The 19,256-nt window shown below is 39.4% G+C and overlaps 1 protein-coding gene across 3 annotated transcripts in view; it reads right to left on the reverse strand.

Moving 5' to 3' along the window:
- GREB1 (growth regulating estrogen receptor binding 1) overlaps positions 1 to 19,256 on the reverse strand; it is a 139,263-nt gene that overhangs the window by 30,200 nt on the left and 89,807 nt on the right. For 2 of the 3 annotated variants that reach the window (XM_075201426.1, XM_075201425.1), the window contains exons 18-23: positions 18,281 to 18,620; positions 16,135 to 16,250; positions 14,679 to 14,878; positions 12,243 to 12,332; positions 10,446 to 11,035; positions 7,092 to 7,194 (exon numbers count right to left, since the gene is read on the reverse strand). In XM_075201426.1, the coding sequence (XP_075057527.1) occupies positions 7,092 to 7,194; positions 10,446 to 11,035; positions 12,243 to 12,332; positions 14,679 to 14,878; positions 16,135 to 16,250; positions 18,281 to 18,620 (1,439 nt within the window). The remainder of the gene's footprint in view (positions 1 to 7,091; positions 7,195 to 10,445; positions 11,036 to 12,242; positions 12,333 to 14,678; positions 14,879 to 16,134; positions 16,251 to 18,280; positions 18,621 to 19,256) is intronic. The other variant, XM_075201427.1, reaches the window with a different exon arrangement.

The raw sequence follows: 19,256 nt of genomic DNA on the forward strand, positions 1-19,256 counted from the left end.
TCATTCAATGCCATTTGCAATGTCACCAATAAAGATATTAAAAAGCACTAGTCCAAGTACAGTTCATTGGGATACTCCACTGGTAACCTTTCCCTCCTGTGAATGTAATTCATTTACTATTACTCTGTTCTCTATCCTGCAACCAAGATCTTATCCATTCCACCATCTTAAAATCCAATCCCAAGCTTTCAAGTTTATTTAGCAGTCTGTGATGTGGGACAGTGTCAAAAGCCTTACTAAAGTCTAGATAAGCTACTGTACGTCTACAGCCCCTCCTTGATCTATCACTTTAGTCACCCAGTAAAAAAAGTCAATAAGATTTGTTTGACACGATCTTCCCCCAGTCAATTCATGCTGTTTGTGATCCTGTTAAAGACTGGATTTGAGATATTCTACAACTCTTTCTTTTAAGAGTGTTTTCATCAATTACCCTGCTACTAATGTAAGGCTCACTGGTCTGTAGTTGCCTCTTCCTTGCTTCCACTTTTGTGTAGTGGGACTATATTCACTCTTTTCCAGTCCTCTGGAATTACTCCTGTAGCTAGTGACTGACTGTAATTCTGTTACTTGTGTTACAACACCCCTTTCAGCTCTTTTAGTATCCTTGGATGTATCCTATCTGGCCCCATTGATTTATCCACTTTCAGTTTTGAGAGCTCTGTTAGGACCTTCTCCTCTGTAAATATACTTGTATCTACCTCATGATACACAAATCTATCTATCCTCTCCTGATCTTTCACCATCTGTGTTGTCTCGCGTTACTGACTGTCTTTCTGCCATTTCATCTTGGATGTCTTCTCGCCAACTCAAACTCAATCGTTCAAAAACTTAATTAATAATATTCCCACCCAAAGACAGAAGCTTCCTGCCTGACATTTCTATTTCTGTTGATAACATGACCATAAATCCCACCCCACAAGCTCGCTGCCTAGGTGTAATCCTTGACTCACAACTGTCGTTTATTCCCCACATCAACTCTATATCTAAATCATGTTACATACACCTAAAGAACATTTCCAGAATACGCACATATGTCACACAAGACACTGCAAAAACCTTAATTCATGCACTCATCATCTCCCGCATCGACTATTGCAATCCCCTCCTTACTGGTCTTCCCAAAGTGAGACTTGAACCCCTACAATCTATTTTGCATGCAGCAGCTAGATTGATTTTCCTTGCAAACCGTTCTTCCTCTGCTGAGCCACTCTGTCAGTCTCTACATTGGTTCCCTGTATTTCAACGAATCCAATATAAAATTCTTCTACTAACATACAAGGCCATCAACAAAATTGCACTAACATACATCTCCTCACATGTCTCAAAATATCTCCCAACTCGACACCTCTGTTCTGCACAAGATCTGCGTCTCTCCTCCACTCTCATCACATCCTCCCATTCTCAGTTACAGGACTTTTTTTGGGCTGCACCCACTTTGTGGAATTCCCTCCCTCGCACAATAAGACTTTCCTCTAGTCTTCAAACCTTCAAGCGTACACTGAAAACCCACCTCTTCAGACAAGCTTATAATATTCCTCAACCAGCATTTTAATCTCCCTAGGTTACCCTATTACCACCCTCTACACAACTAACACAAGACAACAACCCTCTGACCAACATTGCTGTGTAACTGATCACACAGCCCACTCAATATTTTTTACCTTTGAATTCTAGCTGGTCCAATGTGCAATATGATGCAGCACTTGTGTATGAAACTCCTATTATGCCATAGATTGTAAGCCCTCTTACCTCTCTGTCTGTATGTATTACCCAGTATTGTTTTATTAATGTTTGTTCCCAATTGTAAAGTGCTACGGAATTTGCTGGCGCTATATAAATAAATGTTGTTGATGATGATGATCTTTATAAATATACTTGCAACTTAACTGTGGTCTCTTCCCCGCTCTTTCTGTAGTGAACACTGAGCAAAAATAATTATTAAGATAATCTGCTATTACCTGGTCTCCCTCCACAAGACTCTCACTCTCTGTCTTTAGAATTTATATTTATATTGTAATATACAGGAAACAGTCAAACAAACAGAAAGAAAAAATATTTAGAAAAAACATTTATTATTATTTCTTGGGTTTAGATAATACAATCTAAACTCTTAGTAAACTCAGTACATTCTGACATTCATGTACAAGTAAATAAACTGTATATCTTAATTATAACATAGAGAAAGCAGTGCTGATACAGACATCTAATAAGTAGAGAAAGTGAGACAAGAGGTGTGACTTAAATAATATTGAAGATAAAAAAAAATACATTTAATAAAAAATACATAATTTATTAAATAAATAATATCTTTAAAATAGTAGTCATTAGTATCGGTATCTGAATTCCGCATAGATTGACACAATTATAACAATCACTGGTAAATATGCATATATAGATGTCATTAAATACAAATTACAGTGTTATATTAGTCTAATTAGTCTTCTAATTAGGAAGGCAATATTGTCCCATACCACTATATATATAAACAAGATTGGATGCTGTATTAATATCACCCCAGCTGTAAAAGATCTCTTACTTAAGAGCCAAAACATCCTACTAGTGAAGTTAGATATCCAAATGCAATAGAAGCACTGTATAGATGCTCAAAAAGATCTTTACCAGCATATGCTTATTATGTCAAGTATATAAAATGTGTTGTAGAAACAGATAAAACAGAAACCCAAGTGACTATTAATAATCCAGCAATTATACTGACGCGTTTCTTCACAAACATGTGGTTTAATCACAGGCACAATGTTTGATTCAATTCAAATCAAATTTAAATGCTATACTTGGCAAACATATTATTAAAAGAATACTTTGAACTAAAGTTATTTCCCAAAATTTAAAAATAGATAAATAGGGTCCTAGGCATGTGGCCTGGCTAGCACCGATCCCAGATTCCAGGTTCGCATGGCATGTCCATTTGTATCACATGATTTAAATTACATTGTTTAGAACTTAATCACATAGCTGAAACATATAAGATGCAAAAAAAGTGCCCTCATCCGTATCGTATTTTGGGCATACTGGTGAATCTGTTATCCTTTCCTAAATACCTCCACCAGATCCAGCACTAGGAGGGTGTGCTATGTTCCCTTTATTAAGAGGGTCTGGTTAAATCAGTCCCAGGTGTTTATTGAAACCAATCTTGGACGCCTCAAATCTCCCCTTCACTTTTCCTCAGAGTGGTCACCCATATCGTCCCTCCAGGCATCAAAAAGCAGGAATGAGGCCTTTACTGGGGCATGACATCAAGTAATTTCTATCAGCAATCAGCTTCGGACAAGGTCCTGCTGAGAGGAAGGTGGGGATATAGCCAAATCCGGTCCTCCTGGATCCCATGGGGCGAAGGCAGCATGTCTCAATTGTAAGTATTTTAAAAAACACTTATGGGGTATTTCATATTTGTGTTGGAGTTCCTGAAAAGAGGGAAACATCTTATTTGTAAAAAAGATCTCAAAATGTTATGATTCCCCTTCACTTTCCACAAACTCACTCCCGCAAGGATTTTACATGTGTGTGAGGCGAGATCTGGGTGAAACAATGCAGCCTTTGAAAGTGTGCCCAAACGTGCAATAGGTTTTATATAGCACGTAGGCCGAACTGGTCACATCCACCACCCACCATGTAGGCAGGAACTGTACATGTATGACTATATATTAGTCTAAACCTCCTCCTTCTCTGAAGGCTGGCTGCAAGGCAGATCATTTACACTTATTTGTGAGTACTGCATTATATTAAGTATACAATTTGTATGACATTTATATAATCCAGGGTGCACCAGACCTTTATCTTACTTTTTATTGATTATTATAGAAATTTATTCCAGTTCATTCTAATATCAGAGGAGTTACCAAACTGGACAATAGCATATAGTGCCTTTAGGAGAGAGATATGGGGATCATTTGAAAACAGAAGAGTATCATCCATATACAATGCAATTTTGTTCGGTGAAAAAACCCATTGGCAAACCATTTAATTGTCAAAGATGTTATGTTCAATGGCAAAAGAGGTAGGGAACAGAAGATACCCATGTCTTAAGTAAATTACTAGAACACAAAGCTTAAGGAGAAAAAGCCACCTGCGAGAACACTGGCCATTGGGCAATCATATAGAGTGTGGACAGTTTATAGTCATTCCCAAAAACAATTTCACCATACCTAACCAAAAGTTTTCCCATTCTGCAGAGTCTTGGTTGCATCTAGAGACATGATTGGTCTTCAGTCCCCATTATTATAGGATATTTGAATAGAGGTCAGGAGGCATCTGACATTAATCACGGTTGACTTTCCCAAAACCTGTTTGAGCTCTCTGTATGACAATTTGGATGGCACTATGTAAACATATAGTTAAGCCTTGAGTTTATGTGTCCATATTAATTAGAAAAATGGGTCTACTTGATTCCCATTCTGCGTGGTCTCTGTCAGCCTTGGGAAGACCACAATAGGGGATTCTAGAATGTAGGGTATTAGGGTACCCAAATTAAATGTCTTAAGAAAGCTATTTAGCAACTGTCACGGTGCTGGTAGCGCCTAGGTAAGAACCACTTGGCTGGGGTAGCTATCAGAGACACACCACGGCTCGCCAAGCCGCTTAGTCCTGAGTGGGGCGGTTTGAGGTACAAACTGAAGTCAAAAGATTGTAGAAGGTAGAATAGTGATGGACGAAGACAAAGTCGAAGGACTTGAAAAGATAGAATAGTGGGGAACGAAACCAAGGTTGTAGGATTGGAGAAGGTAGAACCATGATGTACAGTGCAACAAAACAAGTATTTTTCAAAGCGCCAGTAGATAAATCCCATATATAACTTTGCTCCTGCAAAGGTTTGGTAGAACTGAGGGATTTTATAAAAGCTACAAACAGGTGAGATAAACTGTTCTGATTGACTTGACCTTTACACTGATGGACTGTTTGGAGAGTAAAGAAAACTGTGCAGTAGTCCAGAGAAAGGAAACTAGCTAGATTGCTGTTCTTAGCATAGTGCTGATTACAGGATTTGAGAGGTGTTTATAGCTGTCATTGTGAATTGTTTTCTTGACAGCTGTCATCTGGGACTAGTGTTATGAATCCTCACAGTAATTGTTTTCTGACAGCCGTCATATTGAGCTAGTATTGTGAATCCTCACAGTAATTGTTTTCTGACAGCTGTCATCTGGAGTTTAGTGTTGTAAATCCTCACAGTAACTGTGAAACAAAGTCTAAAAAATTTTTTTTATAGCCATCTATGAGCTTCCCATCCAGGCAAGGTACTTTGACTGACTGATTTTATTGCCTCTTATCACTACCATCACTTTGAAAGTGAGAGTAGCATCTAATACAAAGACATATCCTTCTGACAACCTGATCAGAGGTAATGAGCCCTGATATTTCTTTATATCTGACAGAGCAGCAGATGTGGTGGAGGTATATAATGTATAATGCTTCAGAAAAAACAAAACAGTCATTTATGTCTCCTGGATCAACCAACAGGTTATTCTGTGTATCGATAATGATCCAAACTGGTGTCATCCTTAACTTCTCCCTAGTTAGTATTATAAACTATTTGCCTGAGCTTTTGACACAGCCATATTATCTAGTTTTGAATTTATACATTTTTAGATCCAATCAAGGTGTCACTGTTCAGCTTGCTATCACTGTCCCCTTTGTCTCTTTATTTTTGTTAGATATATAACATCTCTCTGCTTTTTCTACTTCTTTCATCAAATATCCCCCATGTTTCCATCCATCTTTTTGTGTCTGGAAACTGCCTGGACCACTACACTCATCATATAAACATTAGCTGCATCCCATACGGTATGTTTCAGATTTGTCGTTATGTATGAAAAATAATTGCAAATATTGTGTTGGTGAAAGGAAGGAGCCAGAAAGGATTAATTCTGCCTTTATAGGACTGGGGAGCAGTTCTAAAATGTAAAGTAATTATTAATGTACTGGAGTCCAATATTCCTCTAAGGAGAAAAGCCATGGATTAAATATAAGGTCTCATAGGTATTTTAAATAGCAGTAGTAACTCTTATCCTACTGGAGAAGAAGGAGTGAAAAGCATGGTTCACTCATTGTCTCTCAAGAGCCTTAACCTGTGTACCCATTAGATGACATCATCACCCCAATGTCTTTATACTTATCACATTCCATTACATGAAGTATCAATGCTTTTCTCCACTGAAAATAGCAATTTCTCCGGGGCTGAACTTGGATAATCAGGTTTACTGCCTACAATGGAGCTAGCCCAGAACAAGAGTAGCAAGAAAAAATAGTTTACTAAATTTAAATTGCCTATTTTACCAAGTAGAGAAATACAAAATATGCAAATCTTTCTGAAAAATTTGCTAAGGATGATTTTTCTTTTTATTATAATTTTTTTTTTTTTACTTCAGAATAGAATCCATTATAGCCAGAATGTATAGAGGCAATATAAACTGGATCTATTCGTGCAGACTGGCAGAGGAAACCAGATTCAGGCAACCTTTCACCTCCTCTGACCTCACCTCGCCTGACATTCATTGACGTCCTACTTATGTCACATTATGCAGTTCACATAAGCCAGATATTCCCTATTGAATATCCGCCATGTTTAATTATAACTCTATTGACTTCCATATGGTCATTATCTTTGAAAAAATAAATCATGTATATGTTGAAATATGGTTTAAAATACAAAGCTACAAACATCAAACAGCACTAAAAACAAAATAATAATATAAATTTAGGATCCAGGCAGACACTTTTGGTGGAACTAATTATTACAGACTATTGATTAGAGACATAAATGAATAAATTAGGTAGGACATGTGGATTAAAAGACGGATTGTTGCGTAAAACAAACTGGTTAGTATCGAGCCACACGCACACACTCGCTGAACATTCACAAGAGATTGAAATGAAACCACAATAAATACAATTATTTTACAAGAGTGTCATCACTACTCCCACGTATAAAGATATATTACTAGATAATTAACATATATTCATGTCAGTCCTCTGTGGACAGTCCCAGATTGCCTGCTTAAATTGTCATTCTGGACCACAAAAGGCCATAACAGTTGCACAAAAAAATCACTAGTATGTGATAGTGAAAAAGAACTCACTGATGTTAATCTCCTCCTCGTCATACAAGTCCACCTCCGTCAGCCTGATCAGCATTCTGGACAAGACGCTAAGGAACTGGAGATATGCTCCCATTTTCCCCACCTAGAACAGCAATCAGCAGTGTGTTATTGTTGTGTCTTATTGTAGGCTGATAACCCTGCAATGCTACACAAATATAAAACATAAAAATAATGTTTAGCAGCTTCCAGTGTTTCATTAGGGATTTGTGAACCATATGTTATGTGGTAATTAAACATATTTGCATATTTGCATAATTTATTACAGACCCAGCTGGAAATACAGAATTTGTTTGTGCCCATTTGGCACGGGGGGGATTTAAACAATTCCACAAATCTAATCCTTTGTTTATTTATTTATGAATGTATTTTTATTACTTTTCAAAAGAAAAAAAACAGTTTACAAATGCCACCTATCAAGACAGTTCAAAAGAAAACAATTCACAAATGAACAAAATAGATTCCCACATGCAAATTCGGAACGCAACCTGAGCGCAAATGTAAAAAAAGAGCACGGAACTTGAGCGAAGTTCCCCACCGTATTCAAATCCAAGCGGATCTCCTAAACGTTACTTGCCGTATGTATCTAAGAGGACGCATCAGAACACATAAAAAAATTATATAATAAATGAACAAATCTTAACAGTATAATCAATAATAAAAATATGGATTTTAAAAATATTTTTTTTACATTAAATACATAAATAAAGATGCTTTAAATGCGTACTGCACATACAATGTGTTTATACTTGTAGTTTTTTTTAAAGAGATAAAAAGCCATTGCCATGACAGACATCACTGTCAGTCGGCATCTACACCTCCCTGTAGCTGATGCAAGTGATACGTCTGAAACCAAGTGTACTTTACGAGAAACCCAGGACTTGAATCAGCCGCATCTGCGTCAGCCGCCCTTACTGTACATGGACTATGTTCATCCACCCATTCTCTCCCTCGTTCTGCCTCTCGAGTCATAGGTGTCATTTGCGTTCGACTTTGAGTTGCCTGCAGTTGCATTCATCAGTGCAAGGGCCGCTTCTGAGCAAGGGCAAAGCTATTTCACACAAAGCTATATTATACGGCACACAAATGGATGGATGTCCGAAGAGGAATCCTTTCCAATAAGTGCAAAAAAAATGTGAATTGCCCATAGCGTACCTCAGTTACATTACTCCTCAGGGAAGACAATGATAAAAAAAAATGTGAATTGCCCATAGCGTACCTCAGTTACATTACTCCTCGGGGAAGACAATGATAAAAAAAAATGTGAATTGCCCATAGCGTACCTCAGTTACATTACTCCTCAGAGAAGACAATGAGTAAAAAAAATGGGGACATAAATAGCGGCCCCCTGGATGCAAATGGGATAACCGCTTCGGAAAACAAATTAAAAAAAACATAACTGCAAGTCCTTAACTTAGCCCCAATTCACAGTAATCCCGACAGGATCAATTTTTGATGAAATGGTTCCATTCTATCCTTCATTCAGATTCCATACATGGCACAGTTCTTTTATCCCTCTATACAGATTGACCTGGGAAGGAGAAACTGTCTCTCTAGCTTAGAGATATAATACACCTAGACCAGCTGTTACTGCTTTTCTGGTAATCCTTAGAAATAGATAATATCAGATAATAACTTGGCTACTAAGCATTAATAGGGGGTCATTTTGAGGTTTGTCCAAAACTTAAGGGGCCTGAGTCATTAAGTAAAGTAAGGCAAAAAAAGGAGTAAATGTTCTCTGGAAAAAAACATGTTACAAAGCAAGGGGTTCAAATTAGTTTATTATTTTGCACATAAGTTAAAATACTGGCTGTTTTTCATCCAGTACACAAATACTGTATAGCTTTATTTTTTACACTGAAATGTAAAGTGATCTAGGACATGCCCTACCACAAATATTAATATGTCCCCACATTTTAAATTTACCTCCCCCTCCAATGCTACATGGTTTTGCCCAGGTGCAAAGTTACTCTTTTTTATGCTTTGCTCTCTTTAATGACTGAGACTCATGATATCATTAACTCCATAGCATTCAGATACCACCAGCTTAAGTCAGAAATAGATAACACAATGGAGTGCGAGACATCTGGGGTATGAAAAGAGGGCACAGAATTAACAATATATATGGTGGACAGGGCACACTGGCAATATGGGGTGGCAATATGTGAGGTAGAGGGCAAAGGCTGATGATATGTGTGAAGATGTATGATATTTAGAGTAATATTATTCTGGTTAATATGAGGCATGATACTATGTTACCTGACAACATACATCACCACACTCCTAAAAAAATACTTGTGTGGCCATTTTGTCTTCATTATAAAATGGCTGCCTCCTTACCTCCGGCTAAACTACTATGACAAATGTTAACATATGCTCTAACACTAGGGGCAGTGTCTGCAGAGCATCTCTGAATCATACTAGCCCCAAATGCTCTCCCTCCTCTATGAAAAGATTGTGTATGATGGAACCGAGGTTTATAGAGAATGAATAAAGAGGAGTGATATCTCTGGTGATGGTAACTTAACATCAGCGGCATACTATGGGGGCGTTTTGTTTTTATTAAAAAAAATGTAAAAAAATATCACTTTTTACCTGGGGAACCAACCACCCTCTGTGCTGCTTGTTAGCTCCTTAACATGCATAAGCTATAATGTGACTAAATCACTATTCACCTTTCCTTGTATTCGTGTATGATGATCACGCTGGTGGGAAAAGAAGTACTGGGAGAGGTTGCTATTCCCCATACAAGCAGTGGTCTTCCCTGCCATTGGACTCCTCCTGCACCTCAAGTACCCCAACAGTGTGAACAGGAGGGGGCAGGTCACAGGCTGCATTGCATGGACGACACCCAGGCAAGATGTGCTTTTTATTTATTTTGGTTGGTTGGTTACTGCATACGTAAAGATTAATTCTGTCCATTGCTGGGAGGGAGGGGGCAGGGGTGGCAAAGGACGGTAGATTCAGGTGCCAGAAGGACTTGGAACAGCCCTGAAACCCCATCATCATAAACATTTATTATATTTTATTATCCTCACACTTCAAAAGACACATGCATTTCCTAACACCATATATTATAACCATAATCACAAATATTACTGCTCAGTTTACCATTAACAAAGACGTTCACTTTTTAAGTGTCATTCACACCGTAAGAAGTTGTGATAAGCCTTCGTCTATAGATGGTCTACTATCAATCCATAAATGTGAATTTGGGTATTAATGTTTGTACTTAACCAACCAGAATCAAACCCTATCTTGAATTCCACCCTCTTCCCCATACCCTTTACACGTTATCACATGGCGAGCACACAGACGCAGGCTATGGTCACGTACCTGTGGTGGCCCACTGAGCAGTAGTCTTCTTGGATGGAAGGTGTCCATTCTACCTTCATTAACATTGCAGTAATCCATGTGACTGGGTTTTGGCACCGTCCATTGGCGGTAGTACAATGACTGCTCTGTGCAAGTCATCATCTTACTCAGCAGCGGGCGAAACGAACTGGCCCACGAAATGCCACAATGCGGTAGGAAAGACGATGACTTAGAAAGCCCGCTGCTGTCCGTGGAGGTAATAATGTCGTACACCAGCTTAGGGAGGAACACTATAGGCGGCTGTTTGTATGTCTTGGCCATAGCACACTGTGAGATCTGTAAGCTGACCCTGCTGTGAAAGCAGGAAGACGACGTAGAAGAGGTTGTGGATACTGAGTGTAGATTGGGCTTTACAGTCTGATTGAAGGTGTTGCTGTCAGGCGGTTCACATGTGACTACAGGCGGTTTCGTGTTGTTCTTATCTGGTGACAGCTTCGGCTTTTCGGTTGTACCAGCGCAGTCTTCACTGTTGGAGACTCCAGACAGTTGTGTCGGTTTTACATTGTCCTCTGCCACTGCTGAATATGACGATTCACTGCCGGCAGCCGAACCTACCAAATTTTGTTTAAAAAAGTAGTTACTTATTGGTTACTTTGTAGATACACAGTCATATATTGCTTTCCAACACAGTACAAATGACAAGCTACAGAACTTTAGCATGGACGTATATATATTCCTAGAATTAAATGTGTGTTGTCTCTTTAAGGAGGAGTTTCACCATTTTCAGATAGTGTTAAAAATAAAATATCACCACTTATTTAAAGCTCTGAATTACTACAATTTTTGGCTAATTACAACTTCCATTTTTGTCTTTGTTTGATGTATCATTATTACAACATAAAAGTAATAGAAATCATCTACAGAAACCTTCATTTCAGCTGTATTTTAAACCACAAGTGCCAAGAACGATCGAAGAGGTAGTTCAATGTCAACAAGTGTGCTGACTACTGGCTATCGTTCTGCAAAAAGCAAAATCATACCACAAGCTTTAGAGCACAGAGAGGAAGAGGCGGAATTTTACTACAAGCTTTAGAACACAGAGAGGAAGAGGCGGAATCTTGCTACAAGCTTTAAAGCACAGAGAGGAAGAGACGGAATCTTACTACAAGCTTTAGAACCCAGAGAGGAAGAGACGGAATCTTACTACAAGCTTTAGAACACAGAGAGGAAGAGACGGAATCTTACTACGAGCTTTAGAACCCAGAGAGGAAGAGACGGAATCTTACTACAAGCTTAAGAACCCAGAGAGGAAGAGGATAAATCTTACCACAAGCTTTAGAACACAGAGAGGAAGAGGCGGAATCTTACTACGAGCTTTAGAACACAGAGAGGAAAAGGCGGAATCTTACTAAAAGCTTTAGAACACAGAGAGGAAGAGACAGAATCTTACTACAAGGTTTAGAACACAGAGAGGAAGAGACGGAATCTTACTACGAGCTTAGAACACAGAGAGGAAAAGGCAGAATCTTACTACGAGCTTAGAACACAGAGAGGAAAAGGCGGAATCTTACTACAAGTTTTAGAACACAGAGAGGAAGAAACAGGATCTTATCTACAAGCTTTAGAGCACAGAGAGGACTAGGCGGAATCTTACCACAAGCTTTCGAACACAGATAGGAAGAGGCGGAATCTTACCACAAGCTTTCGAACACAGATAGGAAGAGGCAGAATCATACTACAAGCTTTAGAACACAGAGAGGAAGAGGCGGAATCCTAATACAATCTTTAGAGCACAAAGAGGAAGAGGCGGAATCTTACCACAAGCTTTAGAACCCAGAGAGGAGGAGGAGGAATCGTATGACCGAGATCTGTGCCTTTTACCAGAGCTCTGTTTCTCTGAATTAGACCCTAGTTGAATGGAAGAAAAGAAATACCTATTTATGCCTTGCTAAATGCAAACCCACTACCCCACTGATTTACAGATTACTGATTAATTAAAGTGCGAGCTTGTGAAGATGTCATTTTACGCAAATCAGTGATAACACTAAATGGTCAAAAGTATGTGGGCACCTGACATCACATCCATATGTGCTTGCTGAACATCTCATTCTAAAACCATGGGCACTAATATGGAGTTGGTCCCCCAATTGCTGCGTTAACGTCCTTCACTCTTCTGGGAAGTCTTTCTACTAGATTTTGGAACTTGTCTATGGAGATTCACATCTACTCAGCCATAAGAATATTAGTGAGGTTGTACACTGATGTTGGGCGATAAGGCCTGGCTCCATCCGTTTCATCCCAAAGGTGTTTGATTGGCTGGGATCAGGGCTCTGTACAGGCCAGTCAAGTTATTCCACACCAAACTGGGAAACATTTTTTTGTGCACGGGAGCATTGTCATGCTGAAACAGGAAAGGATCTTCCTAAAACTGTTGCCACAAAGTTGGAAGCACACAATTCTCTAGAATTTAATTGTATGCTGTAGCGTAAAGATTTCCCGTCACAGGAACTAAGGGGCTCAGGCTCAGGCCATTATTCCTCCTCCACCAAACATTACAGTTGGCTGTACGCATTCGGGTAGAAGACATTATCCAGGCATTCTCCAAAGCCAGGTTTGTGGGTTAGACTGCCAGATGATGAAGCATGATTGGTCACTGCAAAGAACGCGTTTCCTCTGCTCAGTGCAGTGTGCCTTGCACCAATGCAGTCTACGTTTGGCATCTGAGGCTTGTGTGCTGCTGCTTGGCCATGGAAACCCAATCCCTGAAGCTCTACACAAACAATCCCTTCACTGATTGTGCTTGGAACTCGGTAGAGAGTATTGCAATTAAGGGCAGACTCTACAAGCTCCAGCACTTGGCGGTCCTGTTCTGTGAACTTGTGAGGCCGACCACTTCACAGCTAAGCTGTTGTTCCACCTAGACTTTTCTAGTTCACAATGACAGCACTTACAGTTGACTGGGGCACCTCTAGCAGGGCCTCTATGACAGTGCCACATTGAAAGTCATTGAGCTGTTCAGTACGACTAATTCTTCTACTAATGTTTGATTATGGAGATGACAGGGCCGTTTGCTTGATTCTATGCACCTGTTAGGAATGGGAGTGGCAGATATGGCCAAACACAATAATTAGATGTGTGGGTTCCGCATACTTTTGGACATGTACTGTATATAATGTATTTTAGTATACAATTATTGCATATATCTAATTTGAGAGCTAAACATAACATAAGTAACGTTAAAAGGGCACATTGCTATTGTGACTATTCTAGATTAATTGCACCTGTGACACATTATTAAAATGTTGCGAAATAAAAAGCAATTTGCATGTCATAAAACTGTCAGAGATGTTTCTGAGCTTTACCGTGCAGCTGGGCTGCTTCTTAATTACCAGTAGAATATTCCCTTTGTTGTAATATATTATATATAATAAATTATCACTATTTCTTATCTTTGACAAAAGAGGTTTTTTTATTTTTTGAGTGGAATTCAGCTTGAGATGCTGTTCTCAGAATTCAGGATGTACGGGCCCCATCCAAGAGAGAAGGGGGGGGAGTAATGCAAGGAGAGATAGGGAAAAATAAAAGAGAGGCACATGGACTAAAGCAGAGGTGGGAACAATAATGCAAAATTCAGGAGCCAGGCAGACAAATCAATGGACCAGTAGGAACATTTAAGGAGCTGGGGGAAATGCATTTGCATCAATAGAAATTATTTCCAAAAATTATTACCACCTGTCAATTTTTGGTTTATTCGCTACCTGGCTCCAGGGATTTGTCCAGCCCTGGAGAAAAAGGGTCTCAAGATTGCGGCAAGAAGGCAGCATGGAGGCGGACTAGAGACCCAGGAAGGGTTATTTGTTAATATTGAATTTATGTTCAAAATTTGTACTTAACCACAGTAACCAACTTGCAGACGACAGATAAAAGCTAAATGCTGATTGGTTGCTGTGGTGTTTATTACATGCATTTTACTACTTGTTTTAATACTAGCAAAATCATTGTTTCTAGTGGTTCCGCGCCCACTGCCGCGGATATGAGCGTCCGGTAGTACTGCGGGCGCATTCCATTCGCAGTTTTTGGATCTGGTTCTAGCCAGTGCGTTATTTTGATTCACAATTAAGGCTATTTTGCAGCAAGTACAACATGTCACATACAGGACCGAACACAACATCCATCCACTCATATATAAGACAGCATATTATCAAGCAGGACCATCTAAGAGGATCAGATACAAATCTTCAGGCGCGGTCATACCATCCATTCCCGTTTCCTCATCCTCATTGTCGGTGCTGCTTAATTTGTCTGGGTCACTGTCCATCGTATCCCTGCCCAGTCCTCTGTCCTGAGATATTGTTGCATTAATAAAACATGAAGCAAATCCCAGCTCTTGTTCCACTGCCGTTCTTTCCCATGTACTGAACTGCACTAAACGGAGATCACAGTATCTTAAGGATCTGCAAATACAGGGAAAACAGTGACGTTAGTAATTATTATCAGTGTCCAGCACTGGTCACAAGGGACCTGATTCATTAGTGATCTTATCTGCCGTTTTGTTGCTTATCTTAAGCAAATCCACTCTGTGCATGCCCAGAAAAGGGAGATAGGAAGTAAAATCCACTGCGTAAGTAATAAATTTCTTAAGTTAAGATGAAAATCCATCTTAACTTCACTCTTATCTCCCCGTTTCTTCCTAAAAATAACCATCTTAACTTTTGCACAAGATAAGATCACTAATGAATCAGGCCCAAGGAGATTAACCCTACAGTTCTCTATTACACTGATAACTACACCACACTTTACACTTTAACATTCTGCACAGATAAAACAACAAGGTCAATCAGCACTAGAAGACTCTAGAAGCCTGTAGCGTCAAGCTATTGATATGTCGCCAAGGAGATCTTCTAATAAGAAAAATTTTTGAAAGTTGGAGATTCCTTTTAAAGTATAACTCCACCACAAACGAAAAATGTAGTTTTAGGTGTAGTACAATAAATACTAAGATTGCTTACTCCATTCGCCTTATGGGTCAACCGTCCCACCCCGCAGTCCGCTCTTTTCCCACTGACCTTTTTGTAAGAAGCCAAGAGATGGTCGAATGCCCCTGTCCCGTGAGCTTCTCATACAGATGAATAGGAAGTTAATGGGGGAGGGGCAATGACAACCACTCGGTTTGCTTCAAACAGGTTGTGCAAGAACAGGAGAGTGGAGCCCAGCGTGGGACCGTTTCACCCATTGGATGCCCCAGCGGATCGAGTGAACAGAGGGTTCAGTTATTACTTTAACACCTTGCATTCAACCCCAAAATACATGTTTAGCTTTGGGTGGATCTCTTGTTTAATGAAGGCATCAAAACTCAACATTAGATGATCAAACCCTGTAGAAATGTGGCTGTGAGGAGTTATAAGCTTTGGGAAGCCAATGCAGTGTTTGTAATCATTAATAAGAGGGTGATACTACACTGAAAAAAATATGACTTTTGCGGAACGCAGACATTCCAAGGCCAAGATAGCACAACAAACGGAAGCCCTTGCTCCCCATTACTGAGCCATAACCCTAGAACAACATGTCTCATATAGTTCTACTTCCAGGATACTCCTCCTATGTGTGTATATATATATCCTTACTAACTGGCCTGAAGTTTTACTCCAATTTAGTACCCCACTGTTATTGCATCCGTGATACATTGCCTTTGACTTAATGTCACGCTCACCTTGGCAAAGATTCGCCAAGAGGATCCATCCCGCTGTATATTAGAATACACGGCAGCCCCTCCAGTTCCAGGTATGTCCGCGGCTGCCAGTCTTCATCCTCCTTCTTCTGCCAGACCTGCCAAATAATTGCATTACAACTATAATCCGTCAATATATTGGAGATAATGTATGTAAACATATATATATATCCAACTCACAGAACCCAAAGTGACCTCTAATACTCTTTTTATTTTACACTAGCTTGTACAAAGTTTCAATTTGTAGCAAAGAAAGTGATTCTCTTACGCAGATTGGATTTACCTTCACTGACAATTATACATTCCAACACTTTATCATGAGTCATGTGACATGTGACATCACTACTCACAAAATATAAAGATATATTTCACAGTATATTTTGCATATATTTATGTCATTTGTGTATTGTAATAAAATCCTGAGTGCCTCGGTCTTCTCCCTTTCCATACGTCACTACTGTTGACTTATTATTTTTAAGGGAGATAATTTGCAATTTCTAAAAAGCACATATTGTCCCTATATTATAAATGGTAATATGTGTAGTATTTGTTTAATAACATTTCGATTTAAAATTATTTGACACACATGTTGCACAATGGAAAGTGACTTTAATAACCAGTATGGAATCCCATTGTTATGAGAGCAGGTTCTTCAAACTAGAGATTTACTCCAGAAAAGAGGCCAATACAATAATTCTCTCTGCAATGTTGCCATCAGTCGGGCTTCAGAAAGAGAGTACATTCAGCAAGGACACAGAGTCTAAGAGGAGATGAACACCCTGAAAAATGTTAAACCTCACTCGTCAACATCATCAACATTTATTTATATAGCGCCAGCAAATTCCGCTCCGTAGCGCTTTACAATTGGGCTTCACTCGCCCAACTAGCAGAATGGCCGTTGTCCAATGTGTGATGACTGGATGACACACGAGGTGTCGGATGAAATTCAAAATCCTCCTGCCTCCAGCGAGAGTAGCAGGAGGAGGCTGACGTTCAAATTGCAGTTGATCAACATCTGATAGATTTGGGCCCTATCTGGGTGCATGCTGGGATTTGCCAACAATTAGGTCTAAAAAGGCTAAATTGCAGATTAAAACACAGCTTGTACGCGCACCTTTATTATGCTGATTTATCCAATGCTACATACATGAACATGGCTTTCTGTGCATCACCAAGTCAAATTCTAGCCTAAATCTGACCAAACTGTAGTTCTTAAGCTGGGTACAATCCTATTATCGTGTAGATCACATGATTCGCGACCCTTTGGTCAGATATTGCCAGGTAAAGGTGTAGGTGTGTACGCATGAACCGGCATGCTCATCGGGACTTTCAATCGTTACAGAGATTGCACCTGAAGTAATATCACATAGATGTGTACCCAGCTAAACAGTGAAAAAACTGAACTAAAGCTGTAGATTTTGCCAACCAATTTTATTGCATTCTACCAAATAGGCCAAGCCTTGCACCAGGCTTCCCCAACAATTCAAATACCAGAAAGACCAAAATCTGATCAGATTCCAAGACTCAGAAAGGAAAATCACAGCAGCTGACAACCCTTATTGGTACAGACATGAGCTCACTTGGTAACCCGAAAGTCATTGATATCCCTTGTATTTTGTGATCCAACAGTATAATCTTTGGGGACCTGTAAAAGTCCAGCCCCTCTTTAAAATTGAATTTAACATATATCTAGTATTTCATTTAAAGGACCATAACAAACTAATTGGTAGAACAGGGAACTTAAACACTAGGGGCCTGATTCATTAAGGATTTTAACTTAAGAAGTTTCTTATTTAAGTCTCCTGGACAAAACCATGTTACAATGCAAGGGGTGCAGATGAGTTTTCTGTTTTGCACATAAGTTAAATACTGACTTTCTTTTCATGTAGCACACAAATACTTGATAGCTTATTTGTACACTGAAATTTAAAGTTGATATTTGTGTGCTACATGAAAAAACAGTCAGTATTTTACTTATGTGCAAAACAGAAAACTAATTTTCACCCCTTGCACTGTGACATGGTTTGCTCCAGGAGACTTAAATAAGAAACTTATTAATTTAAGTTCCTTAATGAATCAGGCCCTAGATCTATATAAAAACTGTGACTACAAGGATCTACATAGGTACCTTCAGCTGGTCCACAAAGTGCTTTCCAACAGCGACTGGAGAGTTGGCTGCCCCCAATATAACCTCAAACCGATGTTGTAAACCGAGACGCTCTCTAACATGACAGAGGCGCTCGAAGGTCAACGTGGCCAGCGGAATGCAGGGGATCCTTAGGAGAACCATGAGTCCGTGCCCGCTGGCGCATTGTTTGGGGGAGTTCAGGAGGTTCTGAACAATCTCCACAGTCTCCACCGAGGTATAATTCTTCATCTGAGACAGACCACACACTGCCATTAGGGCCGAGGAGTAATGCTGGAGGAGAAGGAAGGTTCGGATCACGGCACTGTGGAGCTTGGGGAACCTAACACAAATGAAACACAATTAACTACAGTAATGGACTGAGATAAGTTAAATAATGAACTTAAAAGCACCTGCAATTGGCAGCAATTTGAACTATGGACAACAGATCGGTCCATAATGCAGTCTACACTAGTGCTATTACCATAGTAGGGATGGGATAAAATGCACTTATTCACTTATGTATTATTACCATTGGCCGTTATTTCTATAATGTCATCATATTCCACAGCAATGCGCAATCCGAGAGACAAACTGAGCAAAGCAAGAACATACATTAATGCAGGTGAAAACTGCCAGAATACTCCACAGCGCTTTATAATTAGGAACAAACGTTGTAAGAAAACAACACTGGGTATTACAGACAGAGAGGTAAAAGGGCCCTGCTTGCAAGTTTACAATCTATATGGCTTAAATATGTGCTATACTAAAGCTGTTTCGCAATGTTGTGACTTTGCCTATAACCCTCTGCGAATCATCTGTTTCTAAATCGTTGCTACAGGTTACTGCATTTGTGCTTTAAAATAATAATATACATTATTTACAACTGTTGCTGAAATCAAGTTCAAGGTCTCTATGTACTATTTAAGTTGCTATAAATAACATGCACTATTGTTGTGGCACAAATATAGTCTTTAAC

Source organism: Mixophyes fleayi, chromosome 3 (genome assembly GCF_038048845.1).
Source record: "Mixophyes fleayi isolate aMixFle1 chromosome 3, aMixFle1.hap1, whole genome shotgun sequence".
NCBI lineage: Eukaryota > Metazoa > Chordata > Amphibia > Anura > Limnodynastidae > Mixophyes > Mixophyes fleayi.